This window comes from Balaenoptera musculus, chromosome 8, assembly GCF_009873245.2.
Source record: "Balaenoptera musculus isolate JJ_BM4_2016_0621 chromosome 8, mBalMus1.pri.v3, whole genome shotgun sequence".
Taxonomy (NCBI): Eukaryota; Metazoa; Chordata; class Mammalia; order Artiodactyla; family Balaenopteridae; genus Balaenoptera; species Balaenoptera musculus.
In genome coordinates this window covers 19,190,133-19,208,920 of record NC_045792.1, presented here as the reverse complement: position 1 = coordinate 19,208,920, position 18,788 = coordinate 19,190,133, and the positions used below count along the sequence as shown (strand labels likewise).

General features: G+C 36.0%; 1 protein-coding gene across 6 annotated transcripts in view; it reads right to left on the bottom strand.

The window, feature by feature from the left end:
• Window positions 1-18,788, bottom strand: part of ATM (ATM serine/threonine kinase) — a 149,139-nt gene that overhangs the window by 122,435 nt on the left and 7,916 nt on the right. For all 6 annotated transcript variants that reach the window (XR_005020942.1, XM_036861087.1, XM_036861082.1 and 3 more), the window contains 5 exons: window positions 17,258-17,422; window positions 8,001-8,166; window positions 7,103-7,341; window positions 5,310-5,473; window positions 143-312 (listed from right to left, as the gene is read on the bottom strand). Coding sequence is in view for 5 of the 6 variants with exons in the window: in XM_036861087.1 (XP_036716982.1) it covers window positions 143-312; window positions 5,310-5,473; window positions 7,103-7,341; window positions 8,001-8,166; window positions 17,258-17,422 (904 nt within the window). In the remaining variant the exon portion in view is untranslated. The remainder of the gene's footprint in view (window positions 1-142; window positions 313-5,309; window positions 5,474-7,102; window positions 7,342-8,000; window positions 8,167-17,257; window positions 17,423-18,788) is intronic.

Here is an 18,788-nt window from a genome sequence, read left to right as displayed (position 1 = left end):
ATCACCTTCCCCTTTGTCAGTCATTGCTTTGGGAGTGACCTAGTTCTGGCCAGGCCAGTGAGGTAAAGGAATCTACTGGGAGTCTTGTGAGAAAAATTAATGAGACTAAAATGATATTGAAAGACAAAAAACAATATTTTACCAAGGCACAATGTCAAAATCATTCTGTGACTTCTGAAGATGATCCTTTATTACTTCCCAGCCTAATTCTATTTTCCTCTTTTTGCAAGGTGCATTGTAATCACTAAATTCTCTTTGTGTGGTTGTGTAAGACTGAGAAATCTCCAAAGATCTATTATCTTCATTAAAAACCTGTAAAACAACAAAAGGAAAACCTATTTTTTTAAAACTGCTATTGTTTCTAATAGTTCATTAGCAAAAAATGTTCCTTCTTAGATGAAGATACAGGTTAGTCATAAAGCAAGAGTAATAAACTACAGAAATATGTGAATCTGATAATATGGTTACAAACATTTTGCAGATAATAATGGCTCTCTAGAAAGCAGATATTACCAAGTAAGTTATTAGTTTTAGTTCCTGGGAAACTTTACTAAAAGGACCAAAACATCTAAAAGTAAAGCAAAAACCTCTAGTTTCAAAGATATTAAATCATAAACTTAGTGTTAAGAAAATATGTGACAAGTGAAATTACCCTAGGATGGTAACCAAATCTCTGGGGAAAAGTTTTACTTAAGAAACATTGTCTTTATTTCATTTACTTCTGCTCTGATCTTTATGATTTCTTTCCTTCTACTAACTTTGGGTTTCGTTTATTCTTTCTCTACCTCCTTTAGATGTAAAGTTAGGTTGTTTGAGATTTTTCTTGTTTTCTGAGGTCAAACTTCCCTCTTAGAACTGCTTTTGATGAGTCCCATAGGTTTTAGATAAATGAAATAGAGACTAAAAAAATAATAGAAAAGATCAATGAAACTAAAAGCTGGTTCTTCGAAAAGATAAACAAAATTGATAAGCCTTTAGGCAGACTCATCAAGAAAAAAAAGGGAGAGGGCCCAAATCAATGTAATCAGAAACGAAAAAGAAGTTACAACTGACACCACAGAAATACAAAGGATCATAAGAGACTACTACAAACAGCTATATGCCAATAAAGTGGACAACCTAGAAGAAACAGACAAATTCTTAGAAAGGTACAATCTCCCAAGACTGAACCAGGAAGAAATAGAAAATGTGAACAGACCAATAACCAGAAATGAAATTGAATCAGTAATTTTAAAACTCCCAACAAACAAAAGTCCAGCAACAGATGGCTTCACAGGTAAATTCTACAAACATTTAGAGACTTAACACCTATCCTGAAACTATTCCAAGAAACTGCAGAGGAAGGAACAATTCTGAACTATGAGGCCAGCATCACCCTGATATCAAAACCAGACACAGATATCACAAAAAAAGAAAATTATAGGCCAATATCACTGATGAACATAGATGCAAAAATCCTCAACAAAATACTAACAAAACGAATCCAACAATACAGTAAAAAGATCATACCCGGGACTTCCCTGGTGGCGCAGTGGTTAAGAATCCACCTGCCAATGCAGGTTCGAGCCCTGGTCCGGGAAGATCCCACATGCCGCGGAGCAACTAAGCCCATGTGCCACAACTACTGAGCCTGTGCTCTAGAGCTTGTGAGCCACAACTACTGAAGCCCATGCGCCTAGAGCCTGTGCTCCGCAACAAGAGAAGCCACCGCAATGAGAAGCCCACGCACCGCAACAAAGAGTAGCCCCCGCTCTCCGCAACTAGAGAAAGCCTGCGCGTAGCAACGAAGACCCAACACAGCCATAAGTAAATAAATAAATAAATAAATAAATAAAAATTTATATATATAAAAAAAGGATCATATCCCATGATCAAGTGGGATTTATCCCAGGGATGCAAGGATTTCTCAATATTTGCAAATCAATCAATATGCTATGCCACATTAACAAACTGAAAAATAAAAACCATCTGATCATCTCAATAGATACAAAAAAGCTTTTGATAAAATTCAACATCCATTTATAATAAAAACTTTCCAGAAAGCAAGCATAGAGGGAATATACCTCTGCATAATAAAGTCCATATATAACAAACCCACAGCTAACATCATACTCAACGGTGAAAAGCTGAATGTATTTCCTCTCAGATCAGGAACAAGACAAGGATGTCCACTCTTGCCACTTTTCTTCAACATAGTTTTGGAAGTCCTAGCCACAGCAATCAGAGAAGAAAAAGAAATAAAAGGAATCCAAATTGGAAAAGAAGAAGTAAAACTGTCACTGTTTGCAGATGACATGATACTATACAGAGAAAACCCTAAAGATGCTACCAGAACACTACTAGAGCTCATCAATGAACTGAGTAAAGTTGCAGGATACAAAATTAATATACAGAAATCTGTTGCAATTCTATACACTAATGAACTATCAGAAAGAGAAATTAAGGAAACAATCCCATTTACCTTGCATTAAAAAGAATAAAATACCTAGAATAAACCTTTTGCCTACAGGAGACAAAAGACCTGTCCTTGGAAAACTGTAAGACTGTGATGAAAGAAACTGAAGATGACACAAACAGATGGAAAGATATACTGTGTTCTTGGACCAGAAGAATCAACATTGTTAAAATGACCATATTACCCAAGGCAATCTACAGATTCAATGCAATCCCTATCAAAATACCAATGGCATTTTTCACAGAACCAGAACAAATAACTTTAAAATTTGTATGGAAACACAAAAGACCCCAAATAGCCAAAACAGTCTTGAGGAAGAAGAACAGAGCTGGAAGAATCACACTCCCTGACTTCAGACTATACAGACTACAAAGCTACAGTAATCAAAACACTGTGGTGCTGGCACAAAAACAGACACATAGATCAATGGAACAGGATAGAGAGCCCAGAAATAAACCCATGCACTTATGGTCAATTAATCTATGACAAAGGAGGCAAGAATATACAATGGAGAAAAGACAGTCTCTTCAATAAGTGGTGCTGGGAAAACTGGACAGCTACATGTAAAAGAATGAAATTAGAACGTCCTCTAATATCATATACAAAAATAAAATGAATTAAAGACATAAATATAAGACTGAATACTGTAAAACTCCTAGATGAAAACACAGGCAGAACACCCTCTGATGTAAGTCATAGCAATACTTTTTTGGATTCATCTCCTAAAGAAAAGGAAATAAAAGCAAAAATAAGCAAATGGGACCCAATTAAACTCACAAGCTTTTGCACAGCAAAGGAAACTATCCAGTGAATGAAAAGACAACCTACTGAATGGGAGAAAATGTTTGCAAATAATATGACCAATAAGGGGTTAATATTCACACATATAAACAGTTCATACAGCTCAACATCAAAAAAACAAACAAACAAACAACATTATTAAAAAATGGGCAGACGACCTGAACATACATTTTTCCAAAGAGGAAACGCAGATGACCAACAGGCACATGAAAGGATGCTCAACACGCCTGCTAATCATCAGGAAAATGCAAATCAAAACCATAGTATCACTTCACACCTGTCAGAATGGTTATCATGTTTATCATCAAAAAGAACACAAATAAAAAATGGTGGCAAGGATGTGGAGAAAAAGGATCCCTCATACACTGTTGGGGGGACTGTAAATTGGTGCAGCTAATGTGGAAAACACTATGGAGGTTTCTCAAAAAACTAAAATTAGAATTACCATATGACCCAGTAAAATTCTTCTGGGTATATATCCAAAAAAAACAAAAACACTAATTCAAAAAGGTACATGCTGGGGCTTCCCTGGTGGTGCAGTGGTTGAGAATCTGCCGGCCAATGCAGGGGACACGGATTCGAGCCCTGGTCTGGGAAGATCCCACATGCCGCGGAGCAACCAGGCCCATGAGCCACAGTTACTGAGCCTGCGCGTCTGGAGCCCGTGCTCCGCAACAAGAGAGGCCGCCATAGTGAGAGGCCCGTGCACCGCGATGAGGAGTGGCCCCCACTTGCCGCAACTAGAGAAAGCCCTCACACAGAAACGAAGACCCAACACAGCCAAAAATAAATAAATACATAAATAAATAGTAAATCTTAAAAAAAAAAAAAAAAAGGTACATGCACCCAATGTTCACAGCAGCATCAACTGCCAAGATATGGAAGCAACTTCAGTGTCCATCAAGAGATGAATGGATAAAGATTGGTGAGTGTATATACATATATATATATATGTATATACACACACATACACACACACACACACACAGAAGACTACTACTCAGCCATAAAAAAAGAAAGAAGTTCTGCCATTCGCAGCAACACAGATAGACTTGGAGGGCGTTATGCTAAGTGAAATAAGTCGGACAGAGAAAGACAAATACTGTATGATATCACTTACATGTGGAATCTAAAAAACACAACAAACTAGTGAATATAACAAAAAAGACGCAGACTCACAGATACAGAGAACAAACCAGTGGTTACCAGTGGGGGATGGGGGGTAACAAACTACTGAGTGGGAGTTTATTGTAAGGATGTATTGTACAACACAGGGAATATAGACAATATTTTGTAATAACTGTAAATGGAGTATAACCTTTAAAAATTGCATAAATTTTAAAATTTCTTCTATGGAGGAAAAAAAACATTAAGCCATCAACTGATGAATGGGTAAACAAAACGTAATACATCCATACAACTGAATATTACTCAGCGATAAAAAAGAATGAAATATTGATTCATGGCACGACATGGAAGAACCTTGAAAACATTATGCTTAGTGAAAGAAGCCAGACACAAAAGACCACACATCGTATGATTCAATTTGTATGAAATGTCCAAAACAGGCAAATCCACAAAGGCAGAAAGTAGATTAGTGGCTGGCTGCTAGGAACTGGAAGCAGGGAATTGAGGCTGACTGCTAATAGGTACAAAGTTTGTTTTGGCAGTGATGGAAATGCTCTGGAATTAGTGGTGATGGTTGCACAACAGAGTGAAAATGCTAAAAACCACTGAATTACACTCTTTAAAATAATGAATTTTATGTCATGTGATTTCTAAATCAGGAAAAAAACAAAGAAAGAAAACACATAGGGTTAGGATAATCTTATTGCCTGTAGACAGTTTTCTTAAGAATGGAAAAGTTCATCATCAGTTTTTTCCCTAAGTTTATATTTGCAAGATAGTTACCTCTTAAGTTAGAAGGGCAATGCTAAATATTTATGGTGTTTTGAAAGGAATAGTTACGTGTACAGAGTAATTTTACAGGCTTTTTACAGGCCCAATAAAAGAATTAACAGGAAATTTCAAAATGTGACAAGATCTACTATACCTGGTGACAAATATCTGCCATCAATTCAATCAAGTTTTCCTTGACAGCAATATTACGAGATGCTGAAGAATATTTCCCTCTGCTTCCTATATGACTTATTTCATTAACTAGCAGATCATATACATTGTATAAGATACTTTTCCACTTTCTTGATTCATAGGCACCTGTAATTTTTAAAAATAATTAATTAAATTAAAATATAATTTATACGTACAATTCATTTGCACCACCAACTCCCACAAAACTATTCAGCTGTTAAGGTGGAAACAACATTAGAAGACATCTGGTCCAGCCTAGTTAGTACTAATGGCTCTTCTGACAATATCCTTGACAAGCTCTACTTCATAATGATGTCCATTTCACACATTTCACACTCAGTTAACTGTATTTCTTATAAAATTCTTCCATATTCTGATCTAACTATCTCTAACCAATTCAATCAAAATCTCAATCAAACTTTAATTTCTTCTCTCCCCCAAAGCAAATTAATACTTTCCCTCTTTTACATAAGGACCAACTTCTCTGTATGTCTTTAAGAGAAAAACATTACCAGTTCCTTCAACAAGTGTAAAAATAACACATTATCCAGACTTATCATCATCCCAGTCATCTTTCCCTAGACACACTCCAGTCAACTTATGTCCCTCTTAAAATGGTGACTCTACAAAATCTGGTAAGCATAATATTCCCAACCGCGATCTAACGAGTATGGGGAACAATGGGGCTGTTTCCTCCCACAAAACAAAGAACCTATTTAAAATCTATTAATGTATACTAAAACTATATTAGTGTTTCTGACAGCCTCATCACCTGCCAATTTTCAATTCATCCTAAACATGCACTTAACTAAAACCCTAAACATGTCTCACCATCTCTTCATAATCCTGATTTTCATTCTGGTGAGAGCTATGTGAAGGATGAAAAACTAAGGAAAGCCACCATTCTTTCACCTACAGTGGTTTCATGGGCTACAAATACATCTAACTATACATACTAGAAGAGCCCATGAAACATACACAGCTGCTTTTGATAAAAAGTGGCTACAACAGTTTTCCTCTATTTTAGCTATTATTCAATGAAGTTCCCTAATAAGGTCATTACACTAGCCATGATGAATTGGTCCAAAGGTTAGTACAAGCCAGATTCAAAACACAGCCTAAGCATGAGAGAACCCATTCAATTCCAGTTCCACCCAGTAAAGCTCCTGTCTACTGAATGGAGCTACATCACCCATGCAATACTCTTTTGGTGAAAGACAAACATAAAGGAATGAAGGGAGGATAAGTCATTCATTTCTGGTTTCCCTAGCAAACAGCAGCCTGGAATAACTACGAGGTTTAAGGCAATATGTATTTATCTTCCTTGGGAACTGACTAATCTGGCTGGTTCAATCCACATTTATCTATTTTATTTTCTAATAAAAGCAATATGTAGATAAACAAGATCCTGCCTTCTCTAAATTCTTTTACTCTTACAGTCCGTGTCACACCTCTTAGCACCTAATTATTGCTGCATAATCAGCTCCTAGAGGGAACAGTGTCTCATATTTGTTTGTATTCCTCACAAAACGTAGCATTGTACTAAACAAATGGTAAGGCATGATATGATTTGCTACCTACCATAGCTTCAAATTAAAAAAAAAAAGTGTGAAAAAGATCCTCATGACTGACACTATTACCAAGCACAGCAATCCAGAGGAAGGTCATAACCTCCTATAACATACAGATTTCATACTTAACCCTCTATATTTCAATGAAGAAGCAAATTCAAAATAGCAAAAACTTTCTTTATACCTTTTTCTTGAGTTTTGGCTCCCTTTGGATGATGGATATAAATTTGCAGTTGAAATAACTCAATAATTACTTCTTTTAAGGAATCATTAAGTCTATGTTGAGTCCAGATATAAAGTAAGGTAGGAAGAATTTCATCTCCTAATTCACATACTCGAATTCGAAAGTTAACAGCCAAAGTCTTGAGGAAGATAATAAATGCTGCTAAGATATGATTTAGACCTGCAGAGCTCTTTTCTTGTCTGTAACAGAAAATAAACAGACTTAATATAACGGGGGAAAATGCAGAAACTGAAGACAGTAATGAAGTTGCTTGCTGAAAGAAAAAAAAGTTCTGATTTTCAAATAATAGTAGCCTTACTTTCAGAATTATTCAGAAAAATCATAGCAGCACTACTTAGCAACAACAAAAAATAGTTCCTATTTGGCATTGGGAGATCACTCCTGTTAGCTCTCCCTGCTGCTGAAACATTGCCCAAAATTATATAAAACTAATTTGTAATACCTACCATTTATAAAATATTTCACATTATAAATTGGGTAATGCCACACAAATATAAGATACTGATATTTCCAAAATATATTCCTATTTCATTTTATTCTTAGCACATTACATTTATCTTCAAAAATCAGGAAAATAAAAATACTTAGAGGCCATATAGCTTTTCCTGTTATTAAAAAAGCAAGACAGATCTCCCCACTCAAGAACATCATTACATGTTCTGCATATTGGATATTCAGGAAGTGCTGGACCTAACACTTTCCTTGGGAATCCACTAGTTCTACTATAATCGGCCAATGATGTTTTAAAGTTGGTAAAATTTAGTTACTGAATCTAAAACACAGTCTTGCAAAAAGATCAAATGGATTTCCAATACAAAATAAAAACAGATTAGATTACCTTGCATGCTGAATAGCCTTAGAAAAAAAATCCAAAAATTCGGAATTTAATCCATCAGTCTGCGAACAGCATCCTTTGGTCACAGCTTCAATTATTCTAGCCACCAAAACTCTATTAATGTCTTGTGAAGGTTTAAGATACAGCTGGAAGTACACAGAGAACAATTCTTAAAAAAAAAAAAAAAAAAAAAAACCATGTTAGTTATGTTTTTAAAAAGAAAACTATCAAAACATTTAACTTAGATGTCACAATTCAATTTAAATTTCAATAATCCCACAAAATATTAAAAATTATACTAATTTATACTTAATACAGTAAGAGCATTCCATCAATATTTATTTTTATAAATTAAACTGCCTTCAAGACAGGAACTACAGGCAGCAGAGTATGTGAACACCAGTTTAAGAGCCAGATCTCAGATAAGCTACTTAACTTCTCTATTCCTAAATTCCTTCAGCTAGGCCTAACAAAGTACTTGACAGTGTACTCTCCACAGTTTTGTTTTGTTTTGTCTTAGTGCTATTTGATTAATAATGTGTGTAAAGTGTGTCAAGAACTGTGAAAGATCTGAGACTTTACACTATTTGTAACCTAACCAATTAGAATGCCAGTTTCATGGATATTGGCACAAGACATGAAATTCCTGATCAGAGAAAGAGAACAATTTATTTCTCACAGCAGTGATAGTACCCAGAGTACCTTCATTTTTGCATACATTCCTCAATCTCAAAAGCAATGAGAAGAGGGACAGGTGACACAGTGCAAATGATGAGCTACAATACAGGAGAGAAATCCCAAGCAATAAACTGCAAGCAAACTTGTCCTTTGTTCTAGAGGAGGCCATCATCTCTATCATCTCTATCTTCCAAGGCTCACTGTACAAACATAGTTTAAAAAACAGTCTGGAAAAGAACAGTCAGTGTCATGTCTCTGACATGACATGCAGAAACGTGAAATGCATTGAGAATTATCTCCCAACACAATGAAAAGCAAAGTTGCTGGGCTTCCCTGGTGGCACAGTGGTTGAGAATCTGCCTGCCAATGCAAGGAACGCGGGTTCGAGCCCTGGTCTGGGAAGATCCCACATGCCGCGGAGCAACTAGGCCCGTGAGCCACAACTACTGAGCCCGCGCGTCTGGAGCCTGTGCTCCGCAACAAGAGAGGCCGTGATAGTGAGAGGCCCGCGCACCGCAATGAAGAGTGGCCCCCGCTTGCCACAACTGGAGAAAGCCCTCGCACAGAAACGAAGACCCAACACAGCCAAAAACAAACAAACAAACAAATAAATAAATGCACGTATTTAAAAAAAAAAAAAAAAAAAAAAAAAAAAAAAAAAAAAAGCAAAGTTGCTAAGGCAGGATTTTCTTCCCATAAAGAGATAATAGGAAGTCCTCAGTTAGCAAAGTGACTTAAGAATAATTTCAACTGTCTATGTCAAATAATTCTGCAGAAATAGCTTAAAGTCAGAAATGTTAAATTCAAAGAATAAGGACAATATAAAAACCTCAAACATCAAATAGTAAGAAAAATGATTTTTCAAATGATCCCTATCATATCTGACTTTATAGAACTCTACACAACTGCTTCCCAAAGTTTTTTCACTACATGCAATACCTAAATAATGGTAAAAACATGAGTTAACACACACAAATTTGGAGACAGAAAAACAGGAGGCGTTATCTTTAGCATTTCCTTCTTATTACTTGGCAAGAGCAAAGTGGTGAAAAAGGAAAAGCCAACAATGCAACTCTCTGTCTCTGATTAAATCTCAACTTTCAGGGCTTTTATTTTACTTGGGGAAATTATCCCAGTTCTCACAGAATCCAACATATTCCCCTAGTAAGTGGTTAAAAAAAAAAAGCTGGTATAAGACATTCAACAAAAGTCTCAGAAGAGTAGAGTCCTACTTCTCCAAAAAAGGCGGCAGTGCATGCCTCCAAATGAATTCCCTTTCTCCATGAATTCAACAACAAAAAAAGCTCAAAGAGCAGATAGCAAAACAGCATGATATTAAAAAGCAGTTTCTGCAGACTCACAGACATAAAGAACACACTTGTGGTTGTCAAAGGGGAGGGAGGTGTAGGGGAGGGAAGTATTGGGAGTTTGAGATTAGCAGATGCAAACTTTTATATATAGGATGGATAAACAACAAGGTCCTACTGTATAGCACAGGGAACTATGTTCAATATCCTGTGATAAACCATAATGGAAAGAATATGAAAAAGAATATATATATATGTACGACCAAGTCACTTTGCTGTACAGCAGAAATTAACACAACATTGTAAATCAACTATACTTCAATAAATTTTTTTTTTTAAAAGGAGTTTCTGGAGTTAAGAAAATAAAATAAAACCCCAAATGACATCATTAAATGTAGATTCCTTGGGATTTTACACATAGACAACCATATCATCTACAAATGTGAAGTTTTATTTCTTCCTTTCCAATCTGTATGCCAATTATCCTTTTCTTGCCTAACTGCCCTAGCTAGGACCTCCAGTACAATGTTGAATAGGAGTGGTGACAGCGAATACCCTTGTCTTGTTCCCAATTTTTTTAATGAAAAGTTTTAAATTACAGATTTGATTTCTTTACTGGTTACAGAAGTATACAGATTACCTATTTCATACTGGGTGAGTTTTGATAGTGTGTGATTTTAAGGAATTGTTCCATTTATTTTCAGTCATCAAATTTATGTGTGTAGAGTTGTTTATAGCATTCCTTTACTATTCTTTCAGTATCTGCGGAATCTGCAATTATATCCCATTTAATTCCTAATATCAATAATTTGTGTCTTTCTTTACCTTACTCACTCTTGCTAGAGGTTCTGGATTTTATTGATGTTTTCAAAGAATCAGCTTTTTGTTTCAATAATTTTCCTTTACTGTTTTCTGTTTTCATTGATTTCTGTTCTTATCTTCTGCTTGAAGTCTTTGGATTTGTTTTTCTAGCTTCTTGAGATGGAGGCTAAGATTATTAATTTGATATCTTTCCTCTTTTCTAATGTAGGCATTTAATGCTATAAATTACCCTCTCAACATAACTTTAGCTACATTCCACGAATTGTGATATGTTTTAATTTTCATTTTCATTCAGTTTTAAACATGCCTTGAGAATTTTCTTTCCACCCATGAATTATTTAGAAGCGTGTCATTTATTTTCACAAAAGTACTACGAAGGAAAGAGTACCACGGTAGAAAATAAGAGAGGAAGAAATTAGGAAAAACAATCAGAAAATGGCCGTGACATTTAAACTGAGACTTGAAGAACGAGAAAAAACGGGCCATACAAAGGGTAGCCTCTGAAAAAAGAACAAATGCTACAGGTAAGAAAGAGCTTATACTCTCTAAACAGGAGTGTGTGAGATGACCCATAGCTATGTCAGAAGAAAATATTAGCGCTCCTATTTTTTAATTAAAACTAATTACAAAAATTATGCTTTACTGATTTTTAATATAGAAATTGACAATGGCCACTCTGGAAGACAGTTTGGCAGTTTCTTTAAAAACTAAACATACTTTTACCATATGATCCAGCAATCATGCTCCTCAGCATTTACCCAAATGAGTTGAAAACTTATCTGTACACAGATGTTTATACCATTTTCATTCATAATCGCCAAAACTTGCAAGCAATCAACATGTCCTTCAGTAAGTGAATGGATAATTAAACTGTGGTAAATCCAGACAATGAAATATTATTCAGTGCTAAAAAGAAATGAGCTATCGAGCCATGAAAAGACATGGAGGAATTTTAAATGTAAATTACTAAATGAAAGCAGCCACTCTGAAAATACTATATACTGTATGATTCCAACTATATGACATTTTGGAAAAGGCAAAACTATGGAGACAGTTAAAAAGATCAGTGGTTGCTAGGGATCAAGGTGGAGAGAGGGATAAATAGGCAGAGCACAGAGGATCTTCAGGGCAGTAAAACTATTCTCTATGATACAATAATGGTGGACACATATCATTATACATTTCTCAAAAGCTATAGAATGTACACCACCAAGAGTGGCAGTGTAAACTATGGACTTTGAGTGATATGAGGTGTCAGCGTAGGTTCACTGACGGAAACAAATGTACCGCTTTGGTGCTGGATGTTGCTGTGCACATGTGAGGTCAGGGGATATATGGGAACTCTGTACTTTCTGCCCAATTCTGCTGTGAATCTAAAACTGCTCTAAAAAAATAAAGTCTATTAAAAAAAGTTTGAAAATCACTGGGTTAGAGAATCTGAATAAAGGCCACTGTAGCTAGAGCACAGAAATTAGAAGGATGGGGTGGACTTTAAGGTCAGAGAGATAGGCAGAAGCAAAACTATGTAGCACTTCCAAGACCTGAAGGGAAGCCCATATTTTATATTAGTTATACAAGAAAGCAACTAAAGGTTTTTAACTTTTCTTCCTTTCTACCTTATTAGAAAAACTATTTTCTTCCTTAGGATAATCTTAGGGCTCTTGCTTTGGAATCCCTTCTTCTCAGGAAACATACATGAGCAATTTTCCTGTGTATTCAACTATGCTCTCTTCACTGAATCCTTCTGATTACATGTATATATACTCCAATCACTCTCTTCTTTAATAGGACCCCCCTTTCCCTTCCCCTTGTAACCAAAACTTTTGAAAATGTTGTATTTGTTAATCCATTTTCTCACTTGTCACTCATGCTTTCACACCAGTTTGTTATACAACTGAACACCATCAACCAACTGACTGTAACTGCCATGTATAGAATAATTCATCCAACAATAGCAGATACACATTCTTTTCAAATGCATATGAAACACTCACCAAGTTAGACCTTATCCTTGGTCATAAAGAAATCATAACAGTTATAAATAATTTTGGTTATAAAAACCATGGTCTCTGACCATAACATTAAACCACAAAAGGAGAACAAAACAGGAGAATTACCCCAAATGAATGGGAATTAAACAACATACTTTCAAATAATCCAGGGTCAAAGGGAAGCCCTCAAAAAAACCTAGAACATATTTTGAACTGAAGAAAAAGAAAAAACAACATTGTCAACATTTGTGAGATGTGACTAAAGTAGTGTTTAGAGAAAAACTTATTATATTAAATGCACATATTTGGAAAGAAGCTCTCAAATCAATGATCTAAGCTTAAGAAACTAGAGAAGAAATGAAATCCAAAACAAACAGAAGTAAGGAACTAATAATTATAAGATCAGACTCAGTAATGAAAGAGGGAACACTACAGAGTCTAAGCACATTTAAAGGATAATGAAACAATAATGTTCAAGAACAACTTTACACTCATACATTCAACAACTTATATGAAATGAACAAATTCTTAAAGAAACAAATTCCAAAGATCACTGAAAATATGTAACTTAAATAATCCTGCATCTATTAAAGAAATTGAATTCATAATTAAAAACCTTACAACCACCACCACCTCCAAATTCAATCCAGTAATATATAAAATGGATAATACATCATGCCCTAATAGGGTATACCCCAGGAACCCAAGGTTGACTCAACCTGTGAAAAACTGATCAACATAATTCATCATATCAATAAACTAAAGACAAAAAAACCCATGATTATCTCCATATATGCAGAAACAAAATTAACAATTCAATACCCATTCATGATAAAAAACCATGAGCAACCAGAATAGAAGGGAATGTCCTCAACCTGTATCAACAGATAATATGCTGAACTTCCCTGGTGGCGCAGTGGTTAAGAATCCGCCTGCCAATGCAGGGGACACGGGTTCGAGCCCTGGTCCGGGAAGATCCCACATGACATGGAGCAACTAAGCCCGTGCACCGTAACTACTGAGCCTGTGCTCTAGAGCCCGTGAGCCACAACTACTGAGCCCACAAGCCACAATTACTGAAGCCCATGCACCTGTAGCCCGTGCTCCACAACAAGAGAAGCCACCACAATGAGAAACCCACACACCGGAACAAAGAGTAGCCCCCGCCCGTTCGCCGCAACTAGAGAAAGCCCACGTGCAGCAATGAAGACCCAACACAGCCAAAAATTAATTGATTAATTTTTTAAAAATAGCTAATATGCTAATGATCAAACACTGAATGTTTCCCCCTAAAACCAGGAACAGGACAAGGAAGGATGTCTTTTCTCACTACTCCTAATCAAAATCATATTGGAGGAAAAACTATAAATCTCTTAGAAGAAAACACAGGGGAAAAGTTTCATAACATTGGATTTGGCAATGATTTGTTGGAAATGACCCCAAAAGCACAGGCAACAAAAGAAAAAAATAGATAGACTGTATTCATCAAAGCAAAACCTTTTGTGCATCAAAGGACACTATCATCAGAGGTAAAGGCATCCCATGGAATGGGAGAAAATATTTCCAAACCATATATCTGATAAGGGATTAATATAGAATACATAAAGAACTCCTACAATCCAACAACAAAAAACAAACAACCCGATTAAAAACTGGGCAAAAGATTTGAATAGACTTTTGTCCAAAGATGATATACAAATGGCCAATAAGCACATGAAAAGTTCAACATCACCAGTCATTAAGGAAATGCAAATCAAAATCACAATGAGACACCACTTCATACCCATTTACATTAGGATGGCTATTATCAAAAAAAGAAAGAAAAAGAAAAAGAAGTGTTGGTGAAGGTGTGGAGAAATTGGAACACTTGTGCATTGCTGATGAATATGTAAAATGGTGTAGCCCTTGTGGAAAACAGTATGGTGGGTACTCAAAAAATTAAACATAGAATTACCATATGATGCAGTAATTCCACTTCTGAATATATACCCAATTGAAAGCAAGGACTCAAAGAGCTATGTGTATACCATGTTCATAGTAGAGTTATTCACAATATCCAAATGTAGAAACAATCCAAGGGTCCAATGACAGATGAATGGATAAACCAAATGTAGTATACACATACAATGGAATATTATTCAGACTTAAAAAGGAAAACTCTGACATATGCTACAACATGGATGAACCTTAAACATTATGCTAAGTGAAATAAGCCATTCAGAAAAGGACAAATACTGTACAATTTCACTTATAGGAGGTACTAGGGTAGTCAAATTCAGAGACAGAAAGTAGAATGGCTGCCAAGAGCTGGAGTTGGGGAGCAGGGGAAGTTCCTGTTTAATGGGTACAGAGTTTCAGTTTGGAAGATGAAAAAAGTTCTGGAAATGAGTCGTGATGGTTGCATAACAATGTGAATATACTTAATGCCACTGAATTGTATATGCAAAAATGGTTAAAATGGTAAATTTTATGTTATGCACATCTTATCATTAAAAACAAAAACTCATACTGAGGTCCTAGTCAATATAAGGCAGAAAAAAGAAATAAGACCACATGGCTCAGAAATGAAGGAACAAAAAACTCTCTCCTACTTGCAGATGACACAATTGTCTAAATAAAAAATTCCCCAGAATGAACAAAAAACCTCCTAGATCTAATAAGCAATTTTAGCAAGGTCCCAGATCAATATGGTATATACAAAAGTCAACTGTACTTCTGAACAACATGGAAAAGAAAATGTTTTAAAAAGACAGTAAAATTTACAAACTACTGCAGTATAAATCTAACAAAAATATACAAATTCTGTATGCTGATAAATCAAAAAAGACAAATAAACGGAGAGATATATCATGTTCATGGATTGGAAGAGTCTATGTTAAGATGTCTATTGCTCCTTAGTTCAATAGGTTCAACGCGATACCAATAAAATCCCAGCAGGACTTTTTGTAGAAATCAACAAGCTGATTCCAAAATTTATATGGAAATGTTGGTTTAGAAGACTAAGGCCATCTTCTCATCTCACTCTAAACTCTCTCCCTAGACAATCTCATCCATAACCATGGCTTCAATCACCACCTCTACCAAATATATTTTGAATGTAAACTTCACTTCTTGAGCAGGCTTCATTAGAGAAGTAAATTTCAGAGAAGGTAACTAACTAAAAAAATAATTCAACAAAAAGACTACTAGAAGTGAAAGTAGTTTGCTTAAAAATAGAGAATTTCAGAGAACATGCCAGATGATGGAATCAAGAGTAAAGAGACTAGAGGAACGACTGCCTTTGTTTCAGAGACCCATAGTTACAAGTAATAATCTAAAATGTACAAATATTCTAAATATTTAGGCTGAACCATTTTGGTGACAGACGTGTCGGTGTGCCCTAGATATCACTGGCCTATTCTCTAAAGGCTGCCACTAGGCTTACTGAGGGCTCTGTTTGGGACAAAGCCTCCTTTGTGCTCAGAGCAACAGCAAAGGCCCCAGATAAGAAATTAAGCAATAGCTAAGAAGGCCTTTATTCATGTGGGAACAGTAGAATACAATGTAGACCACTGATTAGGTCATGGGTTTATGGTCCACAAACATCTTATTTTGAAATGATAAACTGATGGTAAAAAATATAGATAAATGTCTTTTAAGTTAGCACAATTTATCTTGAATACTTCTCAATGAAAAATACTGAGTTTCTAAATTTTCAGAGGTGGCTGTATTAGAAGACTTTGACATCTGGTTAAAGTCACCTCATTAAAGCCAAATACCATTTTCACCCAGTAAGCCAGCCAGAGCCAGAAATACTCCACTTTTGAAATCAATAAACTCAAAAATTTCAGCCTCTGACCAAACTTCCTTTGTGGTCTCTTAGTACCTCTCACCTACAAACTGTCAACAATACCTCCATGGCATCCCACTCTACTTATCTTGTAAGTCACTGGGTCCTATATATTGTATTCTAATATTTCATCTCAATTACCTTACCAGTGACCTGCAAACTGCCTAGTCCTAATGGATACTTCTGCATCTTATTATTTCTACAACACTTTAAATGTCACACCTCTTCCAACTTGAAATTCTCTTGCTTTCCTTTTTATGACATCTCTCGGTTTTCTTCTTTCTACTTTAATCATTGTTGCATTTAGGTGTCACTGATTTGTGAACTCACTGCATTATAACTTTCAGTTTACTTGGTTTTTTCTGTCATTGGACTGTCAAGTCTTTGAGGACAGGTATGGCATCTTTCAATTCTGTAATTTTAGTTCTGACAGCAGGTACCAAATACATTATTAGTGACAATTTAAGAAGTACATAATACAAGAAAAGTGTCAGATTCTATAATCATTTAATTTTACTAAGGTACTGCTAAACTGTGAGGTCATTTGGGGGATACAAATAGACTCTGAATGCTCTTTTGGTGAAATTTCATTTCACAAGGAAAAATTCACAAGTAACCAACTTCAAAACATACCTGTCCACTGTTGCTGAGATATTTCACACCAGTATTTTCTCACTGAAAGAATGTCCTTCAGCAATATGTTGCTACAATCAGCTCCATAAATGGCACCATTAGATGAATCTTTCACTGTATCCATGATATAATTCAAGAGTTCTTGACATTTTAGCCTGGGTGCTCCTATTTAAAAATAAACAAACAAAAACATATAAATCTTAAGACAAATAAGTTAAGGATGCTTGGAATGGCAATTGTATAATTAATTCCATTTGGGAAATTACTATTAACTAACCTCCTTCTCATAAAACAGGGATTAGCAAACGATGGCCCAGGGGCAAAATTCAGCCAACCTCCTGTTTTTGGAAATAAAGTTTTATTGGACCACAAACATATCTATTCATTTACATATTGTATATGGCTACTCTGATGCTAAAACGGCAAAGTCGAGTTGTTGAGACAGAGACTACATAGCCTGCAAAGTCAAAAACATTTACGATCTGGTCACTTTACAAAAAAAAACTTGCCAATCCTATTGGATTATATAGCAAAAACAATCATTCATTCTACCTTAATAATTCACAATTTCTGACATTAGACCTTGACTGACCCAAAGTTTCCTGGTATTTTTTATAAAACCTGAATTTATTAGAATAAGATTATAAGGAGAATACTATTTACTTTAAAAAGCAAAATTACTTCCAAGTCCTATAATAGCATTTATTATATATACATATGTAAGGTTATAATTTTTAGTTTTATTTATTTATTAGAGGTCCTGAAAATTCAGAATTAATGGATATATTCTTTTTTTTTTCAATGGAACTCTTTTTTTTTTTTAATTTATTTATTTTTGGCTGCATTGGGTCTTTGTTGCTGCGCACGGGCTTTCTCTAGTTGAGGCGAGTGGGGGCTACTCTTCGTTGCGGTGCACGGGCTTCTCATTGCGGTGGCTTCTCTTGTTGCGGAGCACGGGCTCTATGCTCGCGCACTTCAGCAATTGTGGCATGCAGACTCAGTAGCTGTGGCTTGTGGGCTCTAGAGCACAGGCTCAGTAGTTGTGGCGCACAGGTTTAGTTGCTCCGCGGCATGTGGGATCTTCCCGGACCAGGGCTCGAACCCGTGTCCCCCTGCATTGGCAGGCGGATTCTCAACCACTGTGCCACCAGGGAAGTCCCTGGATATATTCATTTTTTTAAAAAATTTATTTATTTATTTTATTTATTTTTGACTGTGGTGGGTCTTCGTTGCTATACGCGGGCTTTCTCTAGTTGCGGCGATTGGGGGCTACTCTTCGTTGCAGTGTGTGGGTTTATTGCGGTGGCTTCTCTTGTTGCGGAACATGGGCTCTAGGTACGCGGGTTTCAGTAGTTGTGATGCGTGGACTGAGTAGTTGTGGCTCGTGGGCTCTAGAGCACAGGCTCAGTAGTTGTGGCACACGGGTTTAGCTGCTCCACAGCATATGGGATCTTCCCGGACCAGGGCTCGAACCCGTGTCCCCTGCATTGGCAGACGGATTCTTAACCACTGCACCACCAAGGAAGCCCTG